Source organism: Cygnus atratus, chromosome 2, assembly GCF_013377495.2.
Source record: "Cygnus atratus isolate AKBS03 ecotype Queensland, Australia chromosome 2, CAtr_DNAZoo_HiC_assembly, whole genome shotgun sequence".
NCBI classification, from domain to species: domain Eukaryota; kingdom Metazoa; phylum Chordata; class Aves; order Anseriformes; family Anatidae; genus Cygnus; species Cygnus atratus.
The window spans coordinates 85,078,391-85,100,132 of NC_066363.1; the positions used below are offsets into that span (position 1 = coordinate 85,078,391).

Here is a 21,742-nt window from a genome sequence, read left to right on the forward strand (position 1 = left end):
GAACAGCCAGCTCTGTTTGCATGCAAGCAAGACTAATACACAGGCTAAGAAGGGGGGAAACTGTGAAGAGCTGGTTGAGACTTTGTCTCCACCTTCCATTCCACTCCAAGGAGAAAAGCTCCTTTTTGTCAAAGTGTTGCTGAGCTCTCAACACTTGTTTGGCTACTTTACAAACTTAGGATGACCAAATAACCTTCCCTTCTTCCTTCCAAGTTTTTTAGAGACTATCACCTCATCTTCTTGGCAGGGAAACCAGACTGGAAAACCCCTACATTCATGTGTTAGTAGGTGATTCTAAAGCACAGAATGTGAACCTGAGGGTGAAAGAGGTGTTCCTGCTGTCTTTAAGGCTGAGGTCTCTATTAGCACCTGAACCTATATTCAGATGTCTGCTTTTCTTTTTTTTTTTTTTTTTTTTTTCTCTCTAGAACAAACAATGTAGCTCTTGTGGGAGTACTCAGTCAGTGTTCAGGACCCTTCTTGAGAGATGTGGGGTGGAAGTGTTCCCTTTCAAGGGACTTGGCTATACAAGAGCTTTTCAGAAAGCATTGGGCATCTTGGTACATTACTGAGCATTGTAACATCTGTAGAATATTCTGCAAGGCCTTTTACTTTTGAAAAGCCTTTCATTTAAGGTGAAGAGTGACTTAATGAACCCATTGCCAAACAAAGAAGAAAACTGAATACTTATGAAATCAAAATATTTCAAACCCTACGTGAAACTCGACCCTGAAAGGAAGGAAATGGAGGATCACAAGTATGATGACATCATATATATGGTAGTCAGTGTGAGCTGTGTGAGTAAAGTTATTTTTATATAGGATATTCTACTGAATTCTTTTTGTTCACATTTATAAGCTTCTTCATTTTGCAGCATTTTTCTCCGTAAGCCTCAATAAATCCAAATGTTTATGACTAAGCAAATATAAGCAGTGCCACTAGTAATCAGCGTGTTTTTTGTTGTTTCTTATTTATTTATTTATTTTTCCTGAAAGAGTAATTGTAAAGGAAATATTATGTTATTGACAGTATTGTGGCCTTTCTATGAAGTGTCATGTAACCTGCAGGTAGATTCACAAAAATGTAGATTAGACTTCATCTGCATTTTGCTATATCAAGGCACTGAGTAAGAGTCATAAAAAGCATTTGCAGCGAAGACTCACTTGTATACAGAGTCATTCCTTTAATTTATTTTTTATTTTTCTTATCTCACAAATCTTGGAAATTTGTTTCTATAACTGCACATGTTCAGAAGGAATGGGAATAACCACAACCAACATAGTGGCTAGATCACTTGTCTAGGAGATAAGATGTGATTTTTAACTATTGCCCTATTGCCAGGTGTCCCAACTTCTAGACTCTTATACAAAGAATATAATGTAATATGATAATATACATTATATATTATAGCTATTACTGCTTTAATGTTCTAGGTTAGTGAGATGAAAATCTGCTAGGGAGGACTTCTAGGTTCATGTCTCTAATGGCAATTTTGCTGCTGCCTCATGTCCATTTACTTCCTAATTTACATTCTGTTGGAAAGAAAACGAGTGACAGCATCTTTCTTTCCTTCTCTATTTTTGGACAAAAGTTGTGCTTTAGGCTGAAACTGCTGCTGACATTCCGTGCAAATCATACTGGATTTGTACTGGTTATATATACTGGATTCGGCTCATCTGGAGACAGAGGCATACAGACATGTACTGTGCAAGCTGCAAATGAGTTTGAGTAGAAGATAGCCCTTGACTCATTCTAGTCAGCCAAATTTATAATGCTACTGGATTGCTACAGCAGTCAGTTGTCTTTCTGACACTTCCAATCAAAATAGCCGGATATGACTCAGTTAAGAAATCAGGCAAGGTTTATTGTGGGTTATTATCTGAGAAGTAGTTTTCTCCACTTGTGCATGTAAGTGCTTCTTTGATCTGGACACTGGAAAATTTATTCAGTGGGAAAACTACCATATTCATAGCATGCTTTGGGTAGTACAAGGTACTTATTTATTGTGGTGGCACAAAGAGAAGACAATAAAAAAGTAATAGGAGCAGTAAGCACTCCCTGTCTGGTCAGATCCAATCAGAGTTAATACACCTCAACTTTAGAAGACTGGCAGTGATCCAGGGTCTGTATTCCATAGTGATTTTATCCTTTGTGTACAGCATGGCATTTTTCACTGCTGCTCTGTCAGATAGCAAGCTTTAAATCATAACAACCATTTCATCTTGCAATTAATATCTGTTGTTTTTTTTTGTTTGTTTTATTTTGTTTGTTTCGTATTTTTTTTCTACTGTTTTATTAAGAGGTTACACATTTTTTTGGAGGTACTTATCTCCACTATCTGAGCAGTTCAGTCCTAGCTACTGATTAAACATGTTAGCAGGTCTATCTTAAGTTGGAATGTTTTCTCTTCCTGAGAAGAAGCTTCTGGGAATTTAATATAGACTTATTATTATTAGATACATTTTGAATTGTTTTATTTAGCAGCAGCCTTATAATTATATTTCTGTTTCCTTTCAGAATCCATCATACGAAAATTAGGTGTCTCTTGACAGGTGTAATGTTTCCTGTTCAGAACCAATAGACTACATATGACTTGTGTCATCTTTGCCTTAGAGTTTCAGGTTTTGTGTGTGCATGTGTGATTTTTAGTAAAATAAAAGTTGGATGTTGCCAACAAGAATGTCTATAAATACAATATATTTTGAAATGGGTGTTCTCTAGAATATATGCTTTCACATGTAGCTCTTGATATTGGATCTGCGAAGTGGTTGAATCACCATCCCTGGAGGTTTTCAAGAAATGTGTAGATTTAGAACTTAGTAGCATGGTGCAGTGGTGGAATTTAGTACTACGTTAAGGGTCAGACTAGATGATCTTAGAGGTCTTTTCCAACCTGAATGATTCTATGAGTCTATGATCATCTAACTGGTCTTAGGGAGTAAAATGTTTTCATGTCTGGGAGTAAAAGAGTGTTGTCAGTCACACTGCTTTCAACCACCAAAGAGAAATGCTGTATCTGAACTGTAGCCTAATTTGTACTAATTTGCTTTTGTTTGGAGGTACAAACTAGATAGCTCACTTGAAGTAAAACCTTAGGTACATCCCTAAGGAATCCTTATATACTGTTTCTTGTCATAATATGATGATAATAAGAATTCATATCCAACAAACAGAAATATTTGAGACTTCTAAAAAGTAAAAGTAGTCTGATAGCACATGCAGGTTAATGTGCATATGGGTGGGATTTGTTTGCTTCAAATATAGTAATTATGATAAAAGGCAATAAATATGTACGTCTTCTTTTGGTTGTAGGTTTGATGCACCAACATAGTCTTGACATTTGTTCTATTTCATTTTGAACCTGACATTAAAATGCATTCTTTTTCTAAGCTGGAAAAATGTGTCTTTTTGCATGCCAGCCTGCTGTAAAATAAAATAAAATAAAATAAAATGCTGACTACGTTTGTCATGCTCCTTGTAAATTTTGTTTTACTGAGTTATTTTTATGGACAGAACTTGGGTAAATTAAATACAGATGCAGCACTAGGTGATCACTTGGTAAGATCAAGGACTTTGTGCTTGATGTTGTCATGAATTGTGCTTTTGCTCCATATTGTGTACATGAGATTTGCTGATACCTTCACAGCGAAGAAAAAGAGAGAGTGCAGGATATTAAAGCTAAATTTGAAATTGTGTGAGTCACCTGTTTGCCAAGTCCTGAGAAACATCTTTCTGCTCCCCAACTCATTAAAGCTTCATGTTATGCTGTAGTTTTAACCACGTACTCTCTGCAAAAGCATCATTTCTTAAGCCAATGTTAGTATCTAAAGTATTGCAATGTGTTTGAATGCTCACATTTTAATATAACTTACTCAAGGGGATATAAATAATGATACTTGGTATGGGAGCACGATTGAGTAGCTGTGCCTTGAGCTAATCTGATACACATCCATAGGATTATCCTCCTTTATGAACACAGCAACGTGACAGAGAAAGGCCATTCCATTGATTCAGTGATCCTAATGGCAGCAGCACCCATATGGGGTATGAAGAGCTGTGATTTAATTCCTCTTGGAGTTCAAAGTTCAAAGCCATCTGTTCCACCTCCTTGCTGAATGCTTAATTCAGAAGAGAAGGGGTGGCTGTGGGTGGGGGAGGAAGCCTCCTAAATCCACTTATTGGTGGTATATTATTCTGCAGGCAGAATGCATGGTTCATCTGGCCTGAGAGAAGAAGCACAGCAGCTCACAAGCCAAATAGGCAGAGAATTCAGCTAGAGAGGTTTTATTGCTTCCAGACCATGCTGCAAGGACTATTAAAATATTTTTCCAACGCCTTTTTAAATGAGCAGACAGTGCTCTCTGAAATTCCCCAAGGATACGAAAGGCACCTTTTACTTGCAGAGCATAAAATCACATCAGAACCTGCTGAAAGCAAGGTGCTTTTCACAGACTTAGTATATATTGCTTATCTCTCTCCCTCCCTGTTCCCAGCAGTTTGATACTCTTCCTCAGAGGTGCATGGTAATGCAACTCTCAGAGACCATGATTTTTCTTGGCTGCAGCTGAGACTTTCGTTCAGCTATCTCCTGTACATCAAGGAAGAATTGGGTAAATGTGTGTCACTGGTTTTGATTTTTCAGTAAATCAAGCCAGTGTGCCAGAAAACAGCATAACAAAAGAGGTTTGAAATCTCCAGTGAGAAAAGGTAGTAAGCTGTTCTTATAGTTACATAAAACAGTCTTAGAAAAAGTGAAGTTTCAAGGTGTTTTTCTTTGTTGTTGTTGTTGTTTTTTTTTCCTTTAGATGGTATTACTATTCTGAATACCAGTTTCACACATGAAACCTCAAGAGAGAGAAAGATGGCAATTGGATACAGATCTCACAAGCCTTCAAATTGATCCATAACAGCATTTTCTTTATTAAAACTTTTATAATTGAAAAATAATAAAATGATCTTGCAAGTAAAAGCTTATGAAAAGATACTGCTTCGTATAGTCTTAAAATAGGTACTGCTTTATGTCTTATAAATAAAAGTAATGCAGCACAGATTGAAATTTTAGTTATTAAATAGTTTTGCATTGACTGTAGACTGTAAAAGATCTGTAGCTGCTATATAGGTATTAGGTACGTACCTGCTTATAGGTATTCTAAAGTTACATTTTATTTCTGAGTAAGTTCAGTGTTGTGTTATAGATGGTTTCAGCACCTCCAAATCTGACAAAATTTTATGAACATGCATCTTATCTCTCTCACTCACATCTTCGATGAGCTGAAAATCTCTTATCAGATTGAAAATGGAAGAGAAGTAGTAAATAAAGTTGTGACAATGAGCATGATTTTTGCAAAACACATACATTTTGAGATTGTTAGAAGTACTTTGTTTATTTTGTCAGACAACATGAAACATCTGTTTTAGGCTTAAGGAGAGTAAAAAATTGCTGCTAGTGTACACGAGCTTCAATCTAGCAAGCTGAGAAAGGGGGTGATTTGATTTGAAAGTCTTTCTTTGTGAAGGAAACAGACCTAACTGATGTGGAGTCTGAGATGGTAATCCAGAATGTATTTTGTTGCTTAGCATGGGTTCTTGCTTTAGCTTCTAGAAAAGACCAAGGGGAAGCAGTAAAAATAAATTTAAATTTTAGGGATTACTAGCTTGAAGCTCATAGACATACTCTTTCCAAAAAGGCACGTTGCTCTGCTTTAGCTGCTAGTTGCTTTGCATTTTCATCTCAGATAAATCTGAATTTCTCTTTAGAAACTGAATTGTCTATTTATTTGAAAATTTTTGAATGAGTTGTATTTAAATCCTTCAGCTGGATTTACATTCCAATTCAACATGAGACATGAAATGGCCACTGAGGGATGGTACACAAATTACGCTATTTTCTAAAATGTAATACCTTTTTGATTCACAGGCAACACTGCTAATGGAAACCTTAATAGTACCAACTTAGAATCTATTGTACTTTGAGGAGCAGAAGATGTTGCGTTTATTAAAGTGGGTATTTAACACTTTGCATGTTGATTACTGGAAGCTTTTGCTGATTCAACTGCAAATTGAATGTGTTCTTGTTGGTTTTGATAATACATGGAAATTAAGTCTACAGGGAATAGAAGCATTCTAAAGAATGCATTATGTTTAAAAAATTTTCTCTGGAAAACAGTAAAGAAAGGATTGAGATGTCAGTTGTCATGATTTTCTTTGATAGATACATTTCAAAAGTGTTGTATTTGAAGATTGAAACTAAATTCCTGTAGCATGTTTGGGGTGGTGGTGGTGTTTAATCTTCAATAGTCAAACAATCCAGAAAATGCGTTAGGGCTACGTTATCTTGTCTTCATTTTATTTTTGAGCAGTGTTCTTTGTTAATTTGCATTTTCTTTATGTCCTACCAAACACATGACTTTGTTTGAGGAAACCTCCTGATTTTGGAATAACTAATATCTAGATCAGTGCCTCTTCATCAAAAGAGTTGTTGAGGCAGCAATTCAGTATCCTGTGTAGAAAGGATAGTACATAAATATTCCCTTCATAAAATAAATTCACGTTAAATTTTGACATACGGTCATAAGAAACTCTTGTTTCTTATGGAGCTACATCTGAACTTCTCTTAGAATAGGGCACTAAGAAGCGTCTCTTGCTAAAAAAATGAAATTTGTGTCTTGATAAAGCATCAGAATTCCATATTAATTTTTTTGAGGTGCATTTTTTTTTTTGAAGATAGGATGGAAAGTAAAGAGTATACATTTAAAAATATGACAATATAGTACTACTCAGTAAATTAAGGTGGGAATTTTAAAATCAAACTATATTCTTTTTGTATCAATCTGTAGAGGTACTACATTTTCTAATAATATTTTTAATTTCTAAAGCAGAAGGGTTGAAGCCCAGTCTTTCACTTGTCCTTTGGGCTATAGTGTGATAAAATCTATTCCTGTAATTCAAGTATATATATATTTCAGAAAACTGGAGGTAAAAGATACATTAAGTAACAGAGGATGATTATTTTCTCTTATCTTCTAAGCCTTCTCCCCTTGCTTTAAAACAAATTGTACCCCACCCCCACATGGGAAAACCGATTACAGCAAAGATTTTAATTATCCATATTCTAACGATGATTTAACTAATTTTAAAGTTATTTTAAGGAAGGGCGAAAAAGAGCGGGTTTTGAATGCTCTCATATTCTGTGTACCATATGCATCTATTTTATTTTATTTTATTTTATTTTATTTTACACAGATTGCTAAATCATAAGGCCTGGGCTTTCCCTTTCTAAGCACAACCAGCGGCTGCATTAGCTGTTCCTGTGCCTTTTTTCTATGTTGAGCACATAAGCCATTATGCAACCTAATACTTTCTGTCATTGCAATAAATTTCTGCCATTAACCAAATGCATGTTTTGCTTTGCTTTCTTTCGGTTCCTGCAGTAGAAGGAAGTAAATACCAGTGATTAAATTTTATTTTTTTCTGAAGGATGTTTATTGATCATCTTGCACTTTCTTTGATTTTGTAGTTATGTACTCTGTACATTATTTTGTGTTATGTCAATTTATTCTTCTAAAAGACCTCTGCTTTAAAGACAACCCTATTAATACCCTATTTTTTTATGGTGTTGAAATAATACAATTATATGATGAATGTAAATACTGTTTATATACACACATGGATAATATTTAAAAGAAATTTAACATTCACAGATTTTTTCTTGCATTTCAACAGTCTTAGTACAGTCTGAATATTTTTATTTTCTCACTGGAAAAAATGATTTGAATAGAAAAATAGTATGCAAAAGCACTGTATAATGAAAAAAAATCAAAATAGTTGAAAAATACCATTTTCTGAAGTACATTTCAAATTACAGTCCTTGAAAACATATGTAATTTGTATCCATTTCAACTACACTTCAAAATGTATTCTCACAAATATGCATCTGTTAATTTTAAACTTTAGCTTAAAACAAAAAAAAACCTGATTACTATGTTGACAGTTTTTTAAGGGTATAAAGCAGGCTGTTTTCACAATATATCAAGATAGAATAGTATATTTCTTGCAGAGATGATACGTCATTCAATTTGGTTACAAATGTTTAGCTTCCACTTTCTCTCTTGTGTTGACTGCGCCTTTCCTCCATATTGGCCACATTTTTTTCATCTCTTAAGTTATTGCTGGATAGACTTAAGACATTTTACTTTTCTAAACAATATTGTGTAGGAAAATAGTCCCTTATTTATATCGGTTGTTCTTAGTTTATAATTTGCGGTCAATTTTACTGCTTAATTTTTTCTTGGTATATGTAAGCAGTGGAATTTCAGATCTGTCAAGGCACCTTGTGGTCCTCAGAAAGTACAGGAATACTTGTTAAGTCACTAATATTAGGGATACAGCTGGCATGAGGATATACTTGAGAGTAGTTTACAAGTTAGTTTTGTTGGCAACTGGTACAGTTTAGAAGGCACCAATGACTTTTTTTTTTTTTTTGGCAACATTACTAAAAGCCAGTACCATAGGCTTCTCTTCTGAAAGATGTTGACTTAGATTCTGTCTTCTACTGCTGTTTTAGGTTGCTTTCAAGAGACAAATCCCCTGTCCAAGATCCTATGCAGAGCCATATTAAAATGAAGATTAAATTAGGTTTTGTTTCAGTGTCAGCTATGGCAAGAATTAAGACTGTTTTCCCCCTGAAAAGTAAAGAATAGATTTATTTTTTCCTTCTTTTAAAAAGATGAACACATATACTTCGATTCTGTCTCACTTTGGACATTTTGTAAAAAATGTTTTTACTTGAATGCAGCAATCTTTTATAATTATAATTGCTTATATAAGTATTGATTCTTATCCAGCAAGAAGTTGCTACAGCTTCTTTTAGTGTCTTTATTGCTGCTAGGAAACTCAAGAAATTAGAATTTTTTTAGTTCGTTGCATCTGCCATTTGTTTGTGTGTTCATTTTCTATTGTTCTTTGAAGGTGTCACCACTGATCATTTCAAGTGCACTCTTGCAGTGTTCTCCATTGCTGGCTGTGCTTTGTGCCATTTGTATCTTAAACTTTCCTATTTAGTTTTAGAGATCATACTTCTTTGATTTTGAACCATTACCATTTTGTTCATTATGGACTCTGTAGCCTCCAAGCTTGTTCTCTACAATCTCATCTCACGTTTTCCATTCAGTTCTTCATAGTCTCCTGTGCATTACATATTAATATTTCAACTAGATTTTCTTTCCTCTTCAGCTTCTTTCATAGTTACTAGATTTCTAACATGCCATTGCTGGTTTTGTCTCTTTAAAAGTCTTTCAGTACAAGTTAACACAGCACATTATTTACTCGTTGTGACCAATATCAGTATCTTTTGCTACTCCTGTGTATACTTGGTAATCCTTAAACCACGGCTGACAGTGTCTGGATTTATTCCAGCATGTCTTGCGTACTCTCAGGATCTGAAGATGCCATTCATTAGGATTTGTCAGGATTCTTCAATAGGAGTTGGACTCAGCTTTGACATCTGTGATGAAACTGGGACTTTCACTGTGTCTGTGGGGAAAAAAAGTTTCATCCGTTAGGCAGGTTTGTGTTTACTGTTCTTCGCAGTTACTTCTGGGCAGAAGTGGACAGTTAGCGTGATTATAAAGAATACATTCACTTGAAAGATTTTGACAGGTCTGAAAAGCTCCATGTCCCAGAGCTGCGTTCAACAATGATTTCTTTCCCTACCTCTACTTTTTGTTTCCCTCCTATTATTTTTTGTTTCAACTGTGATGTGAAAATGTCTGAACAGTCAACACTTCTGAGGATGGAGCTGTTGCAGGTTCTTTAGGAAACCTGTGATCTTTGTGATATATAATATTGCACACTGTAGTAGAATTGGAACCTTGAGCAAAGTACCTGGCTTTTGAAAGTACTGGTGTAATGGTTATGATTTCTGCTGTAAGAAAGCCTGGCATAGCAATTATTTACATGTTAGCGTAGTTTGAAGAGGTTGATAGCTACATCCCCTTGCTAGATACCATTCTTTAATCAACATAGCTGCCAATCCAGGGAATCTGTATCTCTCTAAAAGTTGCAGAATAGAAACAGATCATTACCCTTGTTTGGGTTTCTAGATGGTCCATGCAAAATCAGAAACATATTCAGGAGGAATTTAAAGCAAAAGAGAGAAGTTATGGACGATTAGAAGCAGGAGAGCCTGCTGAGGCAGTGGTAGATCTCAGATAAGATTTTGTTCTTTTTGACTGAACAGGCATATGACCACTTTGCTGTTGAAGTAGAGCGTTTCTTTGGGATAATCTGTAGGATCTCTGACACTGCTTCTTCACTTAAAGCCCAGTCATTTATGACTTTTGACATTTCTGTATGAGTGCTGATCCTATCAGAAGATAAATGGAAAAGGAATCATTTGGGAGATGCTGGAAAAAAGCAGAAGCAAATGGGAGGAATGGAGACTGTACGCCAAGATAAAAAGGAAAAAGGACGAGAGCAATGACAGCTGTGGTAGGGAAGGCATTGGTACTGCAGTTCTCAAAATGAGAATATTTTATTTGCTTGTAGAGAAATATACTGCTGTAACCCTGTTCTCCAGGCCATAGGTCCAAACTTAAAAAATAATAATAATAAAATAATAAATGCAGTTCTGACTTCTACAACAAACAAATTTGACGAGGAGAAGAACGCAAAACATATTCTCTTGTCCATATTCTCTTGTTTCCTAAATTAAATGTGCATGGGAGGAGGCCTCCAATCCTGTTTGTTTGTTTGTTTGCTTGTTTTTCCCTCTTTTGTCTTTGGGGAAGTGTCAGCAAGTGACTCAGTCTGTAGATACCAGGCCTGGCACAGTGGCAGGAGGGAGTGTTAGTCTGTACGAGAAGCAAACAATGAATGCATAGTTGATTTTTTGCCTCAATACAGAAAAAAGATGGCATGCCAAGCACAGTATATCACCAGTCACACTGAATGTGTTGAATGCCAGTTAGACAAATGGTATAGAATTGTACTAACATCTACAAAATGATACCAGCTTATTTACCTGTGTAAAATGATTTCACTTGTCCTTCTTTTCTTCCTTTCACTACATTTTTTTTCCAATTTCTATTCCCCCCAAACTCATCTGTTTTTCACTCAGTGACTAATGCAGACATTAATTTTATTTTATTTTATTTTGTGATAGTTCTCAGACCACATTTTGACCATGAAACTTGTAATTATAGTGGAGAGTCTGCACCCAACAAGCACTAGCATAAGCACATGCTCGTTATGTTGTTTGATCCAGCTAGTAATTGCTTAATTGTGAGGCAAAACTGATTCTTGGCAAAGATTTAATTATTTTTTTAATGTCTCTATTTTAGGTGGCTGAAAAAAACTGTGATAGTCAGAATTTTTTTTTGTCCAAAATGTTAAATTTTAATTAAAATTGTCATTTAATGGGAGTTTGTTTTTTTTTTTTTTAACAAATACTCCTACATACAATAAATCTTGACAAGCTTGTTTATACTAACGTGGAAGAAAAAATTAAATAGTCGTATGAAGTGATTTTACTCAGAATCGAGAAGTTAGTCAGAACTGAGGGGTTAGTCAGAAGACTTTAACATGCAGTCATGATCTCACACTCAGAATCTCGCTACGGAGAGAGAAGAATGCACTTTATATACTGAGCAAAGCATTCATAGTGAGTCTAATTAGTTTGGACTTTCTAATAAAATAAAGTTCATATTAGCTCATTATTAAAAAATTTGTTAACAATGTGGTTAATGTTTTATACATAAACTTCCTCCTAACTCTTCCTGCTATTTTGCATTATGCTCCCCCCTTTCAGTTCTTTTGTGGGTCTTAGGATTGACTCTTCAGTCTTCTTCAGGAAAGGGGAGAAGATCTGAACAGTAATTGCCACCTTGGGTTCTCCACCTTCTCCACCTCCTCTTCAGTTTCGGAGTCTGCTTGCGGCTAACATTTTGTATTTTCTCAAGTCTGCTTACTAGCTGTTCCTCCCCATGCCCTGGTAGCCGCAGACTGTCCTCTGCCCTGTGCCCCAGTGGGACTGTCTTTCCCCCAGGGACTGCATGGGGTTGCCAGACCCTGCCCTATGCGCTCCTGGGGCGAAGCCAGCACCAGGAAGGCAGCAGACCCCTGCCCACCAGGCCATGGCTACCTCTGCCATGACCCTCTGCCGCCAAGGCAGGGCCTGAGGCCTGCGTCGCCAGCTCCCTACCACACCTCTGCCCCTCTGCTGATCGTGGAGAAAAACACTTCCACTGGGGTGCAGGACAGAGCATCCTGAATATTTGTCTTGTGTTACCTACTCACAGATGGTATTTTCAGACTTTCAGGACTTTACTTGAGTAGGAGTTGACCTCAGTATGTTTGTGCAGTGTTGGACCTTTAATATTTACTATTGCTGGCACACAGAAAATTACATAATGCTGCTTTGGTCAGAGAGCTAGCTAAAATATTTATCAGTGCGAGAATGTGGTCCTTTGTGTTCAGAACAAGTGTTCTTTGATATTTTTAAATTATTTAAAAATTCTGCATGAATGAATCAGAAATCTTGTCAGTGATCTCACACTTGTTTGAGATACCTAACTGTCTTTGCTTAGAAATCACAATAAGAGTAGAAGTGAAGAGCAAATGTTAAAAGATGTGATTTCTCTGAAGTCAAAATCCAGATAACCAAAAGAAGGGAAGCAGCCTTATTTTATTGCCATCTTCACCTACACTCAGTTAGGACACATCTAGGTGTTTATGCATACATATGTGCTTTATTAAATGAATGCAATACATGTCTAAAACCCATAGCTTTTAATATATTCGGTCTTAAAACAGACGGGGTAATGGTAGACTTTGTTGCTTTGTAAGCTGCTTTAAACTTTGAAGGGGGTTTTTGAGGGACTGCTACTGTGAAGTCTGTCCTACACTAATGAAATCATTATTTTTTTTTCTTTACTGTTTTATACTACACAGAGAACATGATAGTTGTTTACAAGTTCTTTTCATTGTACTGTAAGCAATATTGGAAACTCCAGTGAAATCCCCACATTTTGAGGCTTCGTAGAATACATCCTGCATGGGATGAAGACTTATGCATCAAATGACACCAAGTAGGCAGAATTGCTAATATGATTTTTAGTAATTCATTTTTCCTCTTGCCTTTGCAGACTATGGCACTATTAAGAAAGTACTCGCTCCAATGAACCAGACTTCAAGCAGCTGCCTGCTTGAGGAAATTGAACTCCTACCAAAGAGTCAGCGAGAGCCCATCAGGAGTCTTCAGATCCTGCATAGCCAAAGTGTCCTGTTCGTTGGTCTTCAGGAACATGTGATTAAAGTCCCCCTGAAGAGATGTCTGTTTTACAAAACATTCAGGTAACAGCTAGCTTCATTTGATTGGAGAGAAATGCTTGTGGGACTTGCAGGAAAAATTGGAAGGAAAAGTGACTGTAAGTAGGAATCCAAATGAATTGTGCTTACAGAAGCACAGGTACCTCTCTGAGCTACGAATTTTTAGGTACACCATTTATCAGAACAGTCTCTGGGGACATCTTCTGTTTGATCAAACAAAAAAATTAACTTTTAGAAATTACCACTTGGTTTTAGACTGTATTATAGCAATTAAGGAGTTTAAAGCTCAGCATGAAACATTTTCTATATATTACCTAAAATTGTGTCTGGTTTGCAACACATTAGTGACTATTAATTTCATCTGATAAGTTGTGTCTTCCTTTGGTGTAAGTGTGGTTCCAGTAATTGAGTATAATTGTTCTGTTCTATGGCAGTGAGACTCTGAATGAGTGTGATGAGCTTTTTGAAAACTGTGACAGATGTATTTGGTTCTTTTTTAGCTTGATTTTCTTTCAGCTTGTTTATTACATGTTCCTTTGAAAAGCTGGGTTATTAAAGGAGGTGAAAAGTCTGACAGTTGCCTTCCTTGGCTGCTGTACTCAGGAGATTTAGAGAATTGTGAAGCACTGGAACAGGTTGCCCAGAGAAGCTGTGGATGCCCCATCCTTGCGAGTGTTTAAAACTAGGCTGGATGGGGCTTTGAGCAACCTGCTCTGGTGGAAGGTGTCCCGGCTCATGGCGGTGGATTGGAATTAGATGATCTTTAGGGTCTCTTCCAACCCAAACCATTCTATATTTGTATTGTGTATTTGTGTAGCAGATAGGGATTATACCTTCCATGAAAGGTAATGACTTTTTGCAGATGGAGAAGTTTCTGGCTTTCGGAGGGAACATGCATGTGGTCACAGAACAGAGGTGACTGCAGGATGCAGGTGCAGAGCTGCAGCTCAGAGGCAGCAGAAGGAATTTTCTTAGGGACCCAGAACAATGTAGGGATTGGTGCCATGCAGGAGGCCACTGAAAGACTACTGGTTTGAAAGTAAGACTGAAGGAAAAGTTCTGCCATGGAAAGCTGGAGAAGACCAGGGAGATATTCTCCTTACTACAATTCTTTACAAGACTTTCTGTTTATGATGTCCTGTAAAGGATATTTCATGTCTTTTCTAGTAAAATAATAGTGATAGAGCATCCAAAGCCCTGTTGGAAGTCCTGCAAAGCTCACTTTAAGGAAAAGTAATAGGCAAGTCTCTACCTCATAGGACCAAGTTTCATCTTTCCTTGGTTTAGCCAGTTAAACAGGATGTTTTTGTTTCTTCCTTGTCATTAAGCGAAGGGCTTATATATTGGAAAGGGGAGGAACATGAGTGTGTGCATGTATGCATATCTGGAGAAGGAAAAAAAAATCTAATGACATATTCTTGTTCTTTTTTCTCTTCTTGAATATAACATGACTATGCCATTTTGGTTGTACAAGATATTGTACATGTTTTCTTAAGCATATATGCTTATTTCAGGAAGGGAGATCAGGCTGGTATCCTGTGTCTACTTAGGGGCTGTGTACTCATAATGGTAATGATAAACACAAAGTGCTCAAAAAACATAGGTGCCCTGTATTTACACAAAGCCTGCAACTCCACTTGGAATATTTGAAGGCTGGAACCATATTCAGTGCATTACCTTATTAGTAAGGTGTGAGCTCTGAGACAACCTAGTTGACTGTGTGGAGGCCTCGCAAGGTCCATTGTACCTGTGCTTCTGTCAGCACAATTCCCAAGGTGTTCCAGTCTACTCTGACTGTAGGGCAAAAATTTGTTTCTGTTCTCACAGGGTGGAACTGCTGCCTCAAGTCATAAACCCCATTCACAGCTGCAGGCTAGTCATTCCTCTCCCTGTTTGAGCAGTGGGGACTAATAGACTAGATCTTAAGAGCTTTAAAAAAAGAAGTGGTGCTCTTCCTGTTTTACTGGGTAGAACAGTAGTTAAATGTCTCAAATCCTTCTCAAATGAAAATTTATTCTTCTGCCCAGAGGAATGTGAATTCTCATCTTCCACTGGAATGACTTACTCAAAGGAGATAAAATTATTCCTCATGGGGTTTTTCAGTCATATCTTTTGTAGTTGTATCACTTTGCTTGCAATAATTAAATATTCATTGCACCAAATGGATTACCATCTATGCTTTCTTCCTGGTAAAAGCTGGTCAGCAATTCTAGCTCTATTCTGTAAGAAAGGAAAGGATTTACAGCTGTGATCTAGATAAAATATGACACCTTCTCATCATCCATCATTAGGAACTCAGATTGTTTGGATAATGAAGACTTAATCTTTCTTTCACCTCTCACTCATGGCTTGACTAGGTTTTTCCTGGCTTGTCATGCTGGATTTCAAGGATGCTTGGTTTCATGCATGTGGACGGATTGTAGGTATATTACTTGGAGGCATAAATTTCACTGGTTACTAAAAAAAATCTCAAACATATTCACTGCACTGCTATTTTTTTAATATTCACATCCTTGTTATATGTTGCCAACTATTTCTATGCTCTAGCAGTGGGTAAACAGAGGAAAACCATAGTGGGAGAAATGCCTTGGGACAGTGGGGTTCTTTTTTTTTGATTATTTTATCTATTCACATTTATCATACTTATGGCTGTATAACTGCACCAAGGCTATATTCTGAACATCCATCAATAATAACTAGAGTTTATTCCACAGATCAAGGGCATGTGTAGCTTTTAATACTGACTTCACATAACTTTTTTGAGAAATGAAGCATGCTTGTGTATAAATAACAGCCTTAAAAAAGCCAAAAGACTGAAGGTATACTTGCTCATCTGTTCTCTTTTTATGTCAGTAGCAGAGTGCTTACTATCTAATCTTTTCTAATCTTTTTGTTTAGGTTTATTGCAAAGGTTTCAGACAATGCAACTCATTCCTTCTGTTGAGCAGACTGTTCCACAAGCTAATATCTCAATGTCAAGATAATTTCCTCTAGATTGTCTTTTTTCTTTTTTTTGCTTTTTGCTTTTTGTCTCATTATTCCTTGTTTTATCTTCATGTACCAGCCTCTTAATGCAAGTTGTTACTGCTTTTATTTGTAGTTCATTATGTCCCCTTAATTGTCTCTCTGATATGCTGTACATATTTAGCTAATTCATATTTCCTTGTAAATCTCTTCCTCCAGCACTTTCTTAGTTGTGGTGGATATTCTACTTGATGCTTCTACACTCCTCAGCTATGTGGTGTTGCCCTTGACAGACATACCCTCTGGTCCAGGACAGTCCTATTCCACCAGCTCACAGCTTCTCTCCCCCCCTTCCAGTAGGTTTCTGCTCCCACAGACACTGTTATCTAGGGTCCTTGAAAATATTGTTTTACATTTGGAGACTAAATTTGATACTATTTTTTTTAATTATTATTTTATTTCTGATATTCTAAGTGCAGTTCTGTGTATCCTTTGCTACTACTGTGACAGCAGAGCATATCTCATGCAGAGCCAGTCTCCGTGCCTGTAGTGTGGATTGCTCAGCACCTTCCATTATGCTGTGATGTTTTCATTGTTTATGAATTGTCCATGTTACTTATTTGGATTGGCAGCGTTCATGGGGGGTATCTCCCTCAGAACGCTCCCAGCAGTTGAATAGTTTTGACCATCCTGCTCAAATAGTCTCACTGTTTTCAGGAATCAGCTGGGGAAAAAATAATTTGGCACATAATAACTCTTAGAAACAGTTCCCCGAAAAGCCCTGGCTTGTTCATGCTCCCGAAGAAATGAGCAGAGCAGTTATCTTATTTAGGTTATACTTGAGGAAAGTCTTTCAGATATGACCACATTATTGTCACTGGGATATTGCAATCCACACATTTACAGAAGACCAGCAATATTATTTGCGGGAGATAGTATCTCCCATAAGAATTCTACATCTCCTTGTAATTCTTCAGCACTGAGTAGGTCAAGCAGAAAACACAACTGACTTTTGTACACCCAGTGATTAACTATAATGTGAGATAAATAGAATGATTATCATGAATAGATAACTATTAAAATCACTAAAATTGCAGTGGTTGCTATTTACTTTGAAAGCTCTGTGTATTTGTCATAGGGAATAAAATGTGTAATAAGGGGTAAAGATTCCATCCCCTGAAACAAAGAACCAGTCAGCTTTCTTTTATTGGCAGCTGCAGCCTTCAAAAGCCACCTTGGATGGCAGTGATTTCTGTGAGGTAAATCAGTCAATGTTACGATTTGTACTGGAGTTTTCAGTGCATCATTTCTGAAAGAAGGGGCAATGAAAGGTTGCATCAGCCTGATGTTCTGCAAAATCTTATCGAGCAAGGGTCAGGAATTGTTATTCCTCATGGAAGATAGGTTTTGTGCACTTAAAAGGCTTGAAAACTAATCTTACTTTAGAGTTATGTCTAAATAAATAAATAATGTCATCTGCTGAAAGCTTTACAGATAGTGACTTCTCCAGTATAAAAACAACCTTGGGGGAATTGTTAAGGATTGTTTTTACATAACAATCTTGTGACCCAGTATGTAAAGTTAATGAATATTATCATAGTTATTCTACTGTGACCCTGACTTTTCTCTCTCCTTTGTATGCCATCATGTATATTTTGCTTTCTTTGCTATCCATCAGCTAAGAAATCCGTACATACACAAAAGATAACTGTAGCAGCATGGTACTAAAAGAGGTACTGGCTTAACTAACAGACTAAAAGAGTTATTGCAAATTTGGTTGTTATTTATTTCATTCCTAAGACTCCATCAAGATTATTGGAATAAGTTTTTTGAACACTGCTACAGTTCTTTATTTCGTCTTGGCTGTAAGCGTTGCTTCCTCAGAAGTATTCTCACACTCATCCAGAACCTGTTTTCCTTGTAACAAAACACTGTCGCTATCATTACCTAGTAGAATAATTATTCCTCTATACTAATATTATACAAGATAGAACCATTAATGTGTTCTAAACTATTACCAGGTGCTAATACGTCCAGAAGAGTAGAGGCCCACACTTGGAATTTAAATTGCTGTTTTGAAATAATAATTCCAAAATATATATTTTTGGATATACAGGTGGATTTTTTTATTTCAAAATATGCAAGCTTTATTCCAGTTTAAATCAGAGAAACAAGCTGCTGCATTAGGCTTCAAGCTGGTTCTAATATTCTAACTTGAACTGGTGATTTTAGAGTAATATTGCAGAATAAAAATGCTTGTAATTTCGCAGACTGGGATAAACCCTAATCCTGGCTGTGAGAGTAGGTGATAAGCACCTGGTTTTTGAAATACAAAGTCTATTTTTTAGGCATTAGATAGATATAGTGTATTAGATACATTACAAAGTTACCTTCAATTGGTGTGAACTTACCAGAACACTAGTAAAGTTAACAGAACAAGGAAATCAAGAGCAGCTGAAAGTCTTCCTCACTTGAAGTAGAAAATTAGTCTTTCACTGGAGAGGGAAACAATCCAAGCTCTGCAGATCTAAGGTTGACCTATATTTTAGCCTTCCTCTGCAAGGACCAAGGGTTTTTCAGAAAGCGCCTTTGTCTGGCCCACAAAATGCATCAGAGACAAACTGGGCATTTACCTTTTGTTGCACATGAGGTGTCGTGTCACAGCTCTTCAAATCACATGATCTATACGTGCGTGTATTGTATCTTAAGCACATATTTTGGCAAACAAGAAGGAATTTTGATTAACAGGTAGTATTCTTCAGACTGCTCACAGTAGATTTATAGCAGTAACCAGATGAGGAAAAAGGAAATATCTTTTCCTTTTAGTTTGCAAAGTTGTAAGAAAACCATATGGACTTGACTACATATTTGCAATTCAGATTTTATTAGCAGGATATTATTTTAAACATAGCAGTAAACTAAGAAATAAAAACTTAAAACAGGCATGTGGTTTTCATATGTCATGATGTAATTCATGCTTTTTGTTTGCTTTAAAAAATATCAAAAGTTTAAGGAATTTTTAGTTCAATATTGTTACTGTTACATTTTTCTTGAAAATCACCTGATATGTTTAAAACAACCCACATTCCAGTGATCGTTTCACTACTCATTTAATACTTGGCAAGTGTATTCTCTAAAAACAGAAGTTAAAGAGATAGGGTAGTGGTTTTTTGTTGCAAGTCTGGAAAGTTTTTTATTTTAAAATAATTTAACATACCACATACCGGATTGCTCTGTAGGCAGACCAGCTCATACGCTATGCATCTCAGCTTACAGTGCTCTGTATTGCACCAGTTGTTTTCTCATGAGACTTGTTTGCAGCTCTTTTAATACTCTATAATCTTTTTAAGGACATTTTCATTTATTTGAAGTTTTACAGAACATTAACATCCAAGTTTGGAGTCTACTATTGAGCTGAATGTATATGAGGGAGAGAATATTCTTGATGCAACAATGTGAACTGTGGGCAGGATTCCAGGACAGGAGTCTAGATGCTCCATTTCTGGAAGCCCAAACTGAGTGACTTTGAAGACCATCTGCTCCTCTTAATGTGTTGTCAGGCCAGTTGAAGTATGTACAGATACTTCTGGAATTAGAGGTGATGGTGCCCTTGAAACATTAAGATACCTGCAGTCTGGTTAGTACTTTTAAGGAGCCAAGTTGTATATCCTAAGTCTGGGCCTGTTATTTTAATAATTCATACAGATTCTAGCATAAAGTAAATCCCAGCATTTAAATTCAGAAGAAGTTAGGTCACAGCTTGCTGAAAGGACATGGAAGTAGTGTACCCTCTTTACATCTATATCTGCTACAGATGCACAGGTCTTTTGCATGGACATAGGGATGCCATATGGAAGCAAATCTGTCCATCATGGGCAATCATCATTAACACTTTTCTGGTCTAGGAAGAGGGGCTATAGCTCTCCAGTGAAGGGAGGGAAGGCAGCTGTGAGGGGTCTGGAAGAAAAAGGGGTGAAGGGTCAAGCTAGGCAGAAATGTGCTTAAACCCCTGCTTGCATCCATTAGAGCATATGCATGTGAAGCAAGTAAGTTTATATTTTCCTAGCCAAATCCTAGTTTTCTGGGATTTTCAGGCTGCCTGCAGAGCAGAAGACAAGCAGGAACTGCAGGCCATACTCACTGCTGGAGCATTGTGCAGATTCGTATCTGTATGGAGATGTATCTGTACGCTTGTCAAGCAGAGGGAACATATTCAGTGTAGTACCTGGATTGCAAATATTTGAGTTAGAGAAGGATATAGAGAGACAAGATAGTTTCAGCCCGTTAAAAGTGAACCTTCAGTGCTCTGAAAACTCTGGCTGCAGCTGGTGGACCCAGCATTTCCCGGATCCTACCTTCTAATTGTAGAATCATATAATCATTTAGGTTGGAAAAGACCTTGAAGATCATCAGTTCCAACTGTTAACTTAGCACTACCAAGTCTGCAGCTAAACCATATCCCTAAGCACCACATCTACATGTCAATTTGAATACCTCCGTGAAGGTAATCAGAGGGCTGGAAGCTCTATTTTGGCTGATTGACCATGGATGGGAACCTCATATCTTTTTTTTTTTTTTTTTTGCAATGAATAGCATGCCTACATTCTCTTGTAGAGAGCATGTTGTTAAAGTTGTCTTTCACATTTGTTCCCAGAATCATAGTAGAGCCAGTTGGAATCATTTTTGTTCAGAAAATTGTGTGTTATAAACAACTTCACTAAACAAATTATTCATAAATTCCTGATTCTGTGTTTGAAGAGAGCAGCTTGCAGGTTTAAGGCTAATATTGGCAGTGCATGCTGCTAGATTGAATCATACCTAGATGTATTTTGATTGTCTTATAGAAATTCAAGTCAGAGGAAGAAACAGTAGTTCACCCAGAGTGGTTGATATGATTAAACATTTATTTTTTTTCATACTGGTACAGGGAAAGATCAAACAGGATTCTGCATGTTTTATACACATCCTAGTTTGTGCTCCTAGGACATAACAAACTCTGTGCCCACCATTTATGTTCTTCTGCATTACTCATCTGTATCTTTAGATCCCCCTTCTTCATTGCGTATATATTTCTATCTCTCTCTAAAACCAGCAGTAACAAAAACACTGAGGGTTATCTCTGTTCTAGTCTAGTATCAGATTCATGTATTCATTCAGCAATGGATAGCAAAGTGCCTTTGGAACATGAGACTGGCTTTTATCTTTGGTTGTCTGTTCAAATTTGCTATGACGAATCTGGGTTCTCTGAATTAAGGTGGTGACCTCAGTTCAGTTCCTGGTATACAAAGTGTCCAGGTCATAGCTGACAGTAGTTGGAACTAGGTAAGCATGCCTATCTCAGTAGAAAGATTTGAAAGGGTCAGGAGACTGAAATACCTTCTGATCTTCAAAACAGTGTGTATGGGTAAAGAGAGAAAGATGTTTCATTGAACAGTTTCAGAAGACACACATT

The 21,742-nt window shown here is 36.7% G+C and overlaps 1 protein-coding gene across 6 annotated transcripts in view; it reads left to right on the forward strand.

Annotated features, from left to right (window-relative positions):
• SEMA5A (semaphorin 5A) overlaps nucleotides 1-21,742 on the forward strand; it is a 337,359-nt gene that overhangs the window by 223,934 nt on the left and 91,683 nt on the right. For all 6 annotated transcript variants that reach the window (XM_035552812.2, XM_035552815.2, XM_035552811.2 and 3 more), the window contains one exon: nucleotides 13,143-13,350. In XM_035552812.2, coding sequence (XP_035408705.1) covers nucleotides 13,143-13,350 — 208 coding nt within the window. The remainder of the gene's footprint in view (nucleotides 1-13,142; nucleotides 13,351-21,742) is intronic.